General features: G+C 38.0%; 1 protein-coding gene across 4 annotated transcripts in view; it reads right to left on the bottom strand.

Annotated features, from left to right (window-relative positions):
• The window catches only part of RBM27 (RNA binding motif protein 27), an 86,770-nt gene that overhangs the window by 20,763 nt on the left and 53,519 nt on the right, over nt 1–12,488 (bottom strand). For all 4 annotated transcript variants that reach the window (XM_054547044.1, XM_054547031.1, XM_002816038.4 and 1 more), the window contains 5 exons: nt 9,438–9,582; nt 7,460–7,613; nt 6,554–6,850; nt 4,733–4,873; nt 589–708 (listed from right to left, as the gene is read on the bottom strand). In XM_054547044.1, coding sequence (XP_054403019.1) covers nt 589–708; nt 4,733–4,873; nt 6,554–6,850; nt 7,460–7,613; nt 9,438–9,582 — 857 coding nt within the window. The remainder of the gene's footprint in view (nt 1–588; nt 709–4,732; nt 4,874–6,553; nt 6,851–7,459; nt 7,614–9,437; nt 9,583–12,488) is intronic.

Raw genomic sequence — 12,488 nt, 5'->3', positions numbered from 1 at the left:
CAGGAGAATCGCTTGAACCCAAGAGGCGGAGGTTGCGGTGAGCCGAGACCACACCATTGCACTCCAGCCTGGGCAACAAGAGCAAAACTCCATCTCAAAAAAAAAAAAAAGAAAAAAGAAATAAGAGAGTAAAATCAATGGATTTCACCAGGAAAATTTTGCCTCCCACCCTCCTGTTAAATCTCTAATTATACTGAGATAGTACATAAAAATATCTATTTAATTTGGAAAACCCTATGTGAACTTAACAGGATGACAATGAAACTCAGAACTGAATCATATAGATAATAATTACAAAAGTCTTATATTTTATATGAATCATTATCTACCTAGGAATTAAAAAAAGAAAATAAACACTAGAATTGGAGGGAATAATAGTGTATTAAAAAAAAAAATTCTGAATGGCAATTGTGAAACATTTTTTCTGTATGTCCATCTTTTTTTTCCAAGTTTACATTAGAGAAGAAGCTAAATAAGCATTATGATGTTATGCCCTACCAACATGAACTGATTTAAAAGTGATAATGTAGCCACTTAAAAATTCAGGCATCTTTTCTTCTGTAAGGCAGGAAGAATCAAGACTGTTACCTGTTTTTTTTTAAGCACTTCTTGAACATCATGAGATTTAGACCCTGAACAGAGTTTTGAAGGTGTCTTTAAGTTTGAGGAGCTGTAAATCATTTTTGGATGGCCTGGAGTTGAAAATATCTAAAAAATAAAGAAAAAAAAAAGCACACACAAATGTAATTATATCTTAGAAATGCTTAGAATACTTTTTTAGAAAGGATGCATATATTTCTACTCTTCTTAGGAGTTAAGTTTTCTTTCTACATTTAAAAACTTCATTATAAAATCTAGTTCTTTATGCATAAATTTGTCACCCAAAAGATAAAAACAGCCTTAGTGCCCTTCTGTTAAACACAATTTCACAAAATACCAACATCAGACAAAGGTGCTCTTGTGACCATAACAGATCAAGACAAAAGCAAGACCAATCCCTAATCATGACTGAACAGAGACAAAAACATGAATGCTATCCAAACTATAAAATGACTAAACATGTTTATCCTGGGAATGACTGCTGCTTCTTTACCACTTACTGCTTTAGCCTCATTCCAGTTAAGATTTAGTAAGATATCCTATCATAGAATTTATGCCTGTTTCCTTAAATCCTTCTAAATCATCTAACTTAGCCAAAATCCTAAAATAAGTCCTTTTGGCATCCAGTTTCATTGTGTATACCTCTCACTGAATAATAAGTTGAATTTGTTTGGCTACAGGTGGTATCTGGCTGGAGGGTATTTCACAAGTTGTTTTTCGTAAGTGAAGTGCCAAATAATAACTCTTGTTTCCAGTAACTGAAAAATCCTTCTAAGAATTAAGCTACGTTCTTTTTTTAAAGTTTTCCTTTCTTCCTTTTTTTTAAAGACAAGGTCTCACTCTGCTACCCAGGCTAGAGTGCAGAGGTGCAATCACGGCTTGCTGCAGCCTCAATCTCTTGAGCTCAATCCCACCTCAGCTTCCTGAATAGCTGGGGCTATAGGTGCGAGCCTGCAAGCCTGGCTGGTTTCTTTTCTTTTTTGTAGAGATAGGGTCTCTCTACGTTGCCTAGGCTGGTATCCAACTCCTAGGTTCAAGTGATCCTCCCACCTCAGCCCCCCAAAGTGCTAGGATTAGAGGTGTGAGCCACTGCACCCGTCTTTTTAAAAACTTAATTAACTTTGAATAATATAAGAGATACAGAAAATAATATGAAGAAATCCATGGAAAATTCAATCACATAAATAATATATCCAAATGTAAGACTTCTCTCAATCACCACAACACTTAATTGTCATCAAAATTAAACTAGTTTACATAGGAAAGTCCTGCATGTGCCATAATATTCACCTCTCCAGTTCCAGCTTATAATTTTCTAAACAATTTCACCCCATTTGAAATGGGATCTATTAAAGTCCATGTAAGTGCAACTTGTTACATCTCTTTATAGTCTCCTTTACTTCATAGTTTCCCTCTCTATCTCTTGCTTTTCGTTGCAAATTGTTTGTTGAAGAAACCAGGTCACTCATCTAGTAGTACTCCCCCATAGGATTCTGTGGTACCCTTGAAGATGTCCCTCTGTCCCCCAAATTTCTTTTAAATTAGTGGGTAGATCTAGAGGCCTGATCAGATTTGTTTTTCTCTTTGACAGGACTCTAGTAATCTTTGACACCCTCCTTACTTTCTGGTTTGATACCATATTCTAGGCTCATCTGCAGTACTGCCAGTCTCAGGTCTGGAGATAGCTATTTCTTCAAGGATCCCTGGGTCCCTTTGAGTGCTAGGGATGCTCAATGACTGGGCTGGTCATTGTTTCTAGACCTTTTCAGTGAATAGAATTGGGAAATGTTTGGGGAATATTTTGTTGCCTTTTTTTTCCCTTTAAGATAAAATACAACCTGAGTTAATACTGATAGTTTCTATTCAAATGCAGGGCTACAAGATATTTACTTAATCTTATCCATCTTCTATCTCTCTTTTCAACCACACTGAAAATCTGAGTTGTCAAGGACATCAGCGTAATTCCTCATTTGATTTACAATGCTCACAGATGGGTTTCAGAATATGAACATTGTCAACAATATGATTAGAAAGAGCTTTCTTTGTTTTTTGTCCTCAGGGTATATCACATTAGGAATATATCGTCAAATCACTGTTTTAAAGCACTCAATGCAGATATGCTAGTTCATGTGTCTCACTTTTCTTTTCACTTTTTAGGGATTACTTCTATTTCATTTAATTTTACTTTATAATTTCATTCAGAATTTATTTACATGGTTCCAAGTCAAATCTACAAAACAAGATGTAATCAAAAGTCATCTAGCTTCTTCTATACTTGCCATAACCACAGGATTTAAATAATATGAATTATGTTTTTGGTTTTTTTCCTGTTAAAAGCAAATACTTCTCTGTGTTCAGTGCCTCTACTTTTTCACACCAGCAGTAGTCAACTACATATTTTTTCTTCCATTTTGCTTTTTTACTTAATATATTCTGATAATCACTCCATGGTACATATAAAAATATTCTTCATTCTTTATATAGTTGTATATTGACTGTGTAGATATACTACATTTGCAGCAACCAGTACCCTACAGATGGGTATTTGGGTTGTTTCCAGTCTTTTGTTATTATAAAGAGTATATCATTACTAGCCTTGCACATATGTCTTTCCATATTTTGGCTGGTATACCTTTGACATAGATTCTTAGAAGGAAGATAACTAGTTTAGTAATGCATATGCATAATTTTTGCAGATACTGTACTGCCAAATTTCCTTTCATGAGGGTTGTATCATTTAGAGTTTCAATCAGCATCTAAATCTCAGATCCATTTGGAATTTATACTGGTTTAAGATATAATTAAAAAAAAAAAGGATCAGATCTCATTTCATCTTTTCCCTACTGGCTATCCAGTCATCCCACTACTATTTATCAACATGTCTATAACTTCCCCACTGATCTGTTCCACTTTGTTATTATATAATAAACTCCTATTTGCAACTGAGTCTATTTCTAGATTTTCTATTCTGTTCCACTAGTCTGTCTATTCATGAGTCAGTATCAGGTTGTTTCAGTTACAGAAGCTATATAGTATTTTTGGGATAGCAGTTTTCTTTGCTTTCCCTTTTTTTTTTTTTTTTTACCTCTCTTTGTAATAATCACCATGCTCAAGAGTTATAGTACAGATACATTACTAAAAATAAATTACTTAAAACATATTTCAAAGATGGTTTTTTACTATGACAGAATACCCTTCACTAAATTCTTAAAGATAAAATTAAAGAAATTAATAATAGACACTTATTAAAGAAATAGACAATAGACACTTATCTATTAATAAATACCTAAAATTCAGCTGGGCGCAGTGGCTCACGCCTGTAGTCCCAGCACTTTGGGGTGGATCACCTAAGGTCGGGAGTTCCAGACCAGCCTGACCAACATGGTGAAACCCCATCTCCACTAAAAATACAAAATCAGCTGGGCATGGTGGTGCATGCCTGTAATCTCAGCTACTCAGGAGGCTGAGGCAGGAGAATCACTTGAACCCAGGAGGTGGAGGTTGCGGTGAGCCGAGGTTGTGCCATTGCACTCCAGCCTGGGCAACAAGAGCAAAACTCTGTCTCAAAGAAAAAATTAATTAAATAAATAAATACCTAAAATTCTCAAATTCCTACTTAACTTGGTTTTTGGTTTTTTTTTTTTTTTTTTTTTTTTTGAGACAGAGTCTTGCTCTGTCACCCAGGCTGCAGTGCAATGGTGTGACCTTGGCTCACTGCCACCTCCTCCTTCTGGGTTCAAGTGATTCTTGCGCCTCAGCCTCCCGGGTAGCTGGGATTACAGGTGTCTGCCACCACATCCAGCAAATTTTTTTGTATTTTTAGTAGAGATGGGGTTTCGCCATTTTGGCCAGGCTGGTCTCAAACTCCTGACCTCAGGTGATCCACTCACCTAGGCTTCCCAAAGTGCTGGGATTACAGGTGTGAGCCACCACGCCCAGCCTCCTACTTAACTTTGAATAGGAAAAAAATTTCACTAGCAAATTTCTGACTGAAACATGGAAACTAGAGAGGTATACCTGCCACACTTAGGTTAACTGTCACAACTGTCTTGACTGTCTGAATGATAACTGATTTATTCTGTTAATTCACTGAATGATTCTAAATATATCTGAAGCTCCCAAAAATGCATACCTGGCAATCTTCTCCAGCACCACCAGACTGATTCAACAAATGTGATGCATCACTCTGGTTACCACCTGCATGTCCAAGACGATGTTTAACAGGAACTTTGTTAAGAACATATGCACCTGATGTCTGTGGTTTGTTCATCATCTGCACATACAAAATAAACACTTATGTGGCAGAAGTTTAAAAACATGCCTAGAAATGGTACAAATTTAAGATGATTACTCTAGGGAAAAAGATAAGAAAATGGGAACGAGAAGGTGCTTCAATTATCCGTAAGGTTTTATTTTTTAAGGGCACTGGTGAATACACAAATGATAGATTATTCATACTTTTTGGGATGTCTAAAACATACCACAACAAAATGCATGCACCTACACACAAAAAAACTGTTAATTATTTTTTAATGTTTCCTCTAGTATGCAATGCTCTGAAAGAATTAGAGGGTCTTGGCTGGGCACAGTGGCTCACACATATAATCCCAGCACTTTGGGAGGCCAAGGTGGGTGGATCACCTGAGGTCAGGAGTTCAAGACCAGCCTGGCCAACATGGTGAAACCCCGTCTCTACTAAAAATACAAAAATTGGGCAGGCGTGGTGGCATGCACCTGCAGTCACAGCTACTCAGGAGGCTGAAGCAGGAGAATAGCCTGAACTCAGGAGGCAGAGGTTGCAGTGAACCAAGACTGCGCCACTGCACTCTAGCCTGAAAGACGACAAAGCGAGACTGTCTCAAAAAAGGAAAAAAGAAGAAGAAAAGAATTAGGGGGTCTTAACTGACAGTGGCTTAATATGAATAACTGTGAAATGATCACCTCAAAAACATAATGCAATCTTGGGCTGTACTAACAGAATATGTTTAATGATCACCATGAAGGTGATAGTATGAACTCTTTTCTACACTATTCATCCAACATCTAGGGGAAGCATTCATCTTTGGGCCCTTACATGAAGTGGGATACAAACATAACTGAAAGAGAATTTAGATGCAAATGAGCAGGATGATAAATGGAGTTGACACCATGTACTGTAAAGAATACTTTTTAAAAATCTAACTGCATTTAATCTAAGCATGAGATTATCTAGGTCAATCTCTGAATGGCTCTGATGTGTGGTAGTTTGTTGTTTTGTTTTTTCCTTCCTTCACTATTCAATCAAATATGTTTTGAGCAATATGTACCAGACACTGTTTTAGGCACTAGGGATAGAATGGACACAACAGGCAAAATTCCAATTCTCTTGGAGCTTCTATTCCCATTTTTAGAAGGAACATATAACTTTTTTACATGGGAAAAAGGAGGGCAAACGGGTAGACACAAAAAAGACTGATTCTAAAACAAAATACAGAAATAGCGCTACAGTCAAAGTTGCTCTGTGGTAGATGATTATACTTTAGGGTGCATAACAATAACTTAAGAGTACTTGTTAAACATGTATATTTATAGGCCCCATATCTAGAGACTGACTCTACAGAGGTCTGAGAAGGTGAAGCCCAGGAATTTGCACCCAGGTAAGTGATTCTGATGTAAAATAGCAGGTCTCAAACTTTAAGGTATGTAAGAATCACCTGGAGAGCTTGTTAAAACACAAATCCTTGGGCCCCACCCATAGGGATTCTGATTCAGTAGGATGGAGTATGGCTCAGGAATCTGCAATTTTTCCCCCAAGAATCTGCATTTCTATAAGATCCCAGGAGATCAGATGCTACTGGTCTGCAGTTCAAATTAAGAGTAGCTCTTATATAGAAGACCCAAGGACCAGGAATTGAAAAATACTGATCTAGAGGGTGTAACTAAAAGACCTTTAATTCCCAGTGAATCAGATTACCTTCTGGATACCTCCGTGCACTGTTGAAGGAGCAGACTGGGCCACTAGCACCTGCTGCTGATGAAGATGCTGTGGCAGGTGATGGTGCTGCTGTGAGAGGTGACTAAGCGTTTGCTGTTGTTGCAGGAGCAGCTGTGCTGAGGACTGTAGTGTCGGTTGCTCATTATTTTCCCTATGCCACAAGACTCGAATGAATCGGTTGTTTAGAACTGCTTCTGTGCTAGAAATGGCTTTCCTGGCCTCCTCATTGGTAAGATATTGGATTAGGGCTGCTTCTGGGTCACCCTTAAAAGCAACCTTAAAGAAAATAAAACAATATAAATTCCCAAAAACAGAAAATAGTTAAATAAATTATGACCCACTGCTATGTAATGAATGTTTTCCCCAAAATACACATGTTAAAGCCCTAAACTCCAACATTACTGTTTTAGAGATAGAGCTTTTAGGATGTAATTAAGGTTAAATGAGGTCACAAAGGTGCATCCTAATGAATAGTATCGGTGGCCTTAAAAGAAGAGAAAGAGATCTGCCCCGACCCCCTCTTTCTTTCTCTGTCTGCCATGTGAGAACACAAGAAGCCAGCCATCTGCAAGCCAGGAAGACAGCACTCCCTAGGAAATGAATCATCCAGCACCTTGATCTTGGACTTCCCAATCTCCAAAACTGTGAGGCCACCCATTCTCTTTCAGGAAGAGATTGCAGAAAAGAACCAAATGAATTCACAAGAACAAACGTGGTTTAACAAGTCCATCATAAAAGTGGGTATACAGATATATGGTGGCATTTACAGCACTTAGCAGAGATGATCAGAATAACCACTGACTCATTTAAACAAGGTGAGCTGATAGAAATATTCCCAAGACCCATAAAATGCCTGGATTCTGTCACTGACATAGCCACATTTACCTGGATATTAACAATAGTTCCAAATTTGCTGAAGTGTTCATTGAGCTTGGTAATGTTGTTCAATTCCTGAGGGATTTTCTTGACTTCTAATTTGGTGTTTGTATACTGATTCTTTCGTAAGAACCCTGGTTTATTTTGATTGTTATTTCCTTGCCTAAAAGGAAGATTAATACATCTTGGTTAATTCTCCTACTTCATGCCTAGCCAAGAGATATAACCACAAAGAATTTAGGTTTATAATTTTTTAAGTGCCTTTTGTGGCTGGGCATGGTGGCTCACACTTATAATCCCAGGAAGCTTCTTCAAAATCCTATGTAACATTATATTCAAAATTCAAACCACAGAAAATATATAAGCATCAAGAAACAGGTTACAGGCTGGGCGAGGTGGCTCATGCCTGTAACGCCAGCACTCTGAGAGGCCAAAGCAGGAGGACTGCTTGAGCCCAGGGGTTCCAGACCAGTCTGGGTAACATAGTAAGACCACATCTCTATATAATAAATTAATTGATTGATTAATTTGTTTAAAGTGCCTTTTGTGAGCCCTTAACATTCTTCAGAAATTACTAAGCAATTTTCACATTATTCTTTTTTTTTTTGTAGACAGAGTCTCACTCATTCGCCCAGGCTGGAGTGCCATGGCACGATCTCGGCCCACTGCAACCTCCACCTCCTGAGTTCAAGTGATTCTCCTGCCTCAGCTTCCTGAGTATGTGGGATTACAGGCACATGCCACCACACACGACTAATTTTTGTATTCTTAGTACAGACAAGGTTTCACCATGTTGGCCAGGCTGGTCTCGAACTCCTGACGTCAGTGATCTACCCGTCTCAGCCTCCCAAAGTGCTGAGATTACAGGTGTGAGCCACTACGCCCGGCCAACATTATTCTTATTACATGAGAATAGAAAAGGTGAACAGCAATAGATTACAAAAAGAAAAGGCCCAACTAACACTTAAAATCATATGCTAAATATATCTACCATAAAGATCTAGCACAATTATCAAAGACTCTAACTTCATTAAATGAAGGCTAGAACATCACCCTTTTTTTTTTTTTTTCAGACGGAGTTTTGTTCTTTTTGCCCAGACTGGAGCGAAATGGTGCAATCTCAGCTCACTGCAACCTCCGCCTCCCAGGTTCAAGCGATTCTCCTGCCTCAGCCTCCCAAGTTGCTGGGATTACAGGTGTGCACCACCACACCCGGCTAATTTTGTATTTTGGGTTTCTCCATTTTGGTCAGGCTGGTCTCGAACTCCTGACCTCAAGTGATCCACCCGCCTTGGCCTCCCAAAGAGCTGGGATTACAGGCGTGAACCACTGTGCCCAGCTAGAACATCATCTTTAATGGCATATTTTCAACTTCTGCAAAGGTACTAAGCTTTTTTTTTCACCGTTGATTTCATTTTTTTTCTTCTTTTCTATCCATTGCTAGTGTCTCAGTAATTTTTAATATTGGGTTAGGCATAGAAGTAAGTAGGTACAAATTAGAAATACCTATTATGGGCTGGATGTGGTGGCTCACACCTGTAATCCCAGCACCTTGGGAGGCCAAGGTGGGTGGATCACCTGAGGTCAGGAGTTTGAGACCAGCCTGACTAACAAGGTGAAACCCCATCTCCACTAAAAATACAAAAAAATTAGGTAGGCATGGTGGCTGGCACCTATAATCCCAACTACTCAGGAGGCTGGGACAAGAGAATCACTTCAACCCAGGAGGCAGAGGTTGAGGTGAGCTGAGATTATACCATTGCACTCCAGCCTGGGTGACTACGTCTTAAAAAAAAAAAAAAAAAAAAAACATTATAAATATTGTTAACTTTTTAATTTTTACAACATTCTAAAGATGTCTCCTGGAACCCTAACTTCAAGATACCTAGTTTGAAAATCATTAATTAATGACAAATCTTATTTTTATGAATTTACCAATGCAAACGACAATAACAATTAGATGCTACTAATTAGCAAATTATCTTACTTTCCCAGCCAAGGTTTCTTTGTGAGTGGCCCTTCCAAACCACTCATAGCTCTTTTTCGACTATCTGGTTCAAGAACTACTCTGGTTATGTTGCTATTAATCGAAACAGGAACTGGTGGTTCAGTCTGGATCACAATGTTAGCAGCTGTTGGAAACAAAAATTGAAATTACTGAGTTTTTCAGGGGTCTCAATGATTAATATATTTAGTCTAAAAGCTAAAAAGTACTATGAATAGCTCAACTACTATCATTTCTCTTTTAGAAATGCCTAACAGAAGAAAAAGTTACAAATGCCTTTTTCTATAAAAAATAGAAATCCATATCTTAAAACTCAAAGTTAACCTCGATATACTAATTGACTCAGGCACTGATGATCAATAGATGAAAAAAATATTGGTGAAAGGTTGTTGGAAAACAAGATATTTATGGTGCCAAAGTACCACTCCAAAAATTACATTTACAATGGAGAGCTCTGGGCCAGGCGCAGCGGCTCACGCCTGTAATTCCAGAACTTTGGGAGGCCGAGGCGGGCGGATCACCTGAGGTCGGGGGTTCGAGACCGGCCTGACCAACATGGGGAAACCCCATCTCTACTAAAAATACAAAAAAATTAGCCAGACATGGTGGTGCATGCCTGTAATCTCAGCTACTCGGGAGGTTGAGGCAGGAGAATCGCTTGAACCCAGGAGACGGAGGTTGTGGTGAGCCGAGATTGTGCCATTGCACTCCAGCCTGGGCAACAAGAGTGAAACTCGGTCTCATAAAGAAACAAAAAAAAAAAACCAAAAACAATGGAGAGCTCCAACAATGATCAGCTTATACAAGCAATCAAACTTGGCACCATTAATGGACATTATTTGCCTCCTGGTGTGATTCAACAAGAAGTTCACCAAATCATAAGGATTACATATTATTATGGAATTATGGTTTTATGTGTGGCAATAATACTGTGCTTATATAGGACTGTCTTATTCTTAGATATAAGGTAAAGGACTTAAAGTTTCACAGTGTCTACCACTTACTTTCAAGAGATTCAACAAAAAAATGTGAGTGGAAAGAAGAAAGAGAAGAGAGAGTACACAAGAGAGCATTCATGCCCAAAGGTAATAAAATATTACTGGTAAATCTAAATGAAGGCATTCAGATGTTCACTGTGTTTCTTTTGATTTTCCATAGGTTTAAAGTTGGGAAGAAAATCCAAAGCCAATACTATAAATTGGCAGAAATACTCTAAGAATCTGTCCTTACAATAAATAACCTGTGGGTAGGAAGACGTGTAGTGAACAAAACAGAAATTAACAACACAAAACTATGCCTATTAAATCTTGAGTATTTCTCTTAACTTTAGCAACTCCACCAAGCAAAGAATAACCCAGAGCTGAATGCTGGGGTAGGAATATGGTTAGGAGTTGGTACATTTGATTTCATCTTTGTCAGGGAAATTATGATGTAAAGATTCATTCACTTAACGTTTAGCTATTTTACAGCTCAGCAACTATAGCAGACCTTGGGTATACACTGGTGAATAAAATAGACGTGATCCTTGCTCTTGTGGGACTTGTGTTTTCAGAAGGCTAATGAAGAAGACAGCAACTGTGATGGCATAAAGCATTCTAGAATTTGAGATGCCATTATGTTCTCCTTAAATAGTTTCTATCATTACCAGCTAACATTGCCTAATGCTTTTTTTTTTTTAATTTAATGAAGTGTGTCATATTAAAGGAAGGAGATATAACTAAAGGTTAAGTGACTTACCCAAGACAACAAAGAAATCCTATTGTATACACAACATGACTTCTCCTCTGAGTTCTAGTTCTGCCACTTAACAGCTGTGTGACCTTGGGCAAGTTCTTTAAACCTCTCTAAGCCTCAGTGTTTTTACTTGTAAAAGGAGAATAAAAATAGAAATATGAGAGACAATAATATATATGAGGCTGGGTGCAGTGGCTCACACCTGTAATACCAGCACTTTGGGAGGCCGAGGTGGGATCTGGATCACCTGAGGTCAGGAGTTCAAGACCAGCCTGACCAATATGGTGGAACCTCGTCTCCACTAAAAATACAAAAATTAGCAGGGTTGTGGTGGCGCACACCTGTAATCCCAGTTACTCAGGAGGCTGAGGTGGGAGAATCGCTTGAACCCAGGAGGCGGAGCCTGCAGTGAGCCGAGATCGCGCCACTGCACTCCAGTATAGGTGACAGAAGGAGACCCTGTCTCAAAAAAATATATATATATATAAAATATATATATAAAATATATATAAATATATATATAAAATATATATAAATATATATAATATATAAATAAATATATATAAATATATAATACATATAAATAATATATATAATACATATATAAAAATATATATAAATAATATATATATAATATATATATAATATATATATGAGAAGGCATTTGGTGTAGTCTTCATACAAAACCTGTTATTCTTATAGTGGTAATAGTGTTATTAATGGCAGGAAAAAAGAATTAACAAAGCTAGGATAGAAAGGAAGAACAGGAAAATGCTAGGCTGGGCATGGTGGCTCACACCTGTAATACCAGCACTTTCAGAGGCCAAGGTAGACGGATAACTTCAGGTCAGGAGTTCAAGACCAGCTTGGCCAACATGGTGAAACCCCGTCTCTACTAAAAATACAAAAATTAGCTAGGCATGGTGGCACATGCTTATAATCTCAGCTACTCAGGAGGCAGAGGCAGGAGAATCCCTTGAACCTGGGAGGCAGAGGTTGCAGTGAGTCAGGATCGTGCCACTGCACTCCAACCTGGGCAACAGAGCCAGACTCCATTTCAAAAAAAAAAGAAGAAGAAAGAAAGGAAAAGAAAGGAAGAAAAGGAACATGTTTGCCAGATGATTAATCAAAAAACTATTGTGTCAGTGCAGTCCATGGCCAGTCACTCATGCTGAAATTATATATTGGAAATTCATAATAGTTTAAAAAACAACTGGAATCTCATCAAACTAACCATCATTAACCAATCTTTTTAGTGGGGGAGTAGGTAGGAGGTTATCAGCCATATTAAAGGTAAAT

This window comes from Pongo abelii, chromosome 4, assembly GCF_028885655.2.
Source record: "Pongo abelii isolate AG06213 chromosome 4, NHGRI_mPonAbe1-v2.0_pri, whole genome shotgun sequence".
Taxonomy (NCBI): Eukaryota; Metazoa; Chordata; class Mammalia; order Primates; family Hominidae; genus Pongo; species Pongo abelii.
The sequence above is the reverse complement of the archived record's forward strand: the minus strand, read 5'-3'. Positions and strand labels throughout refer to the sequence as shown.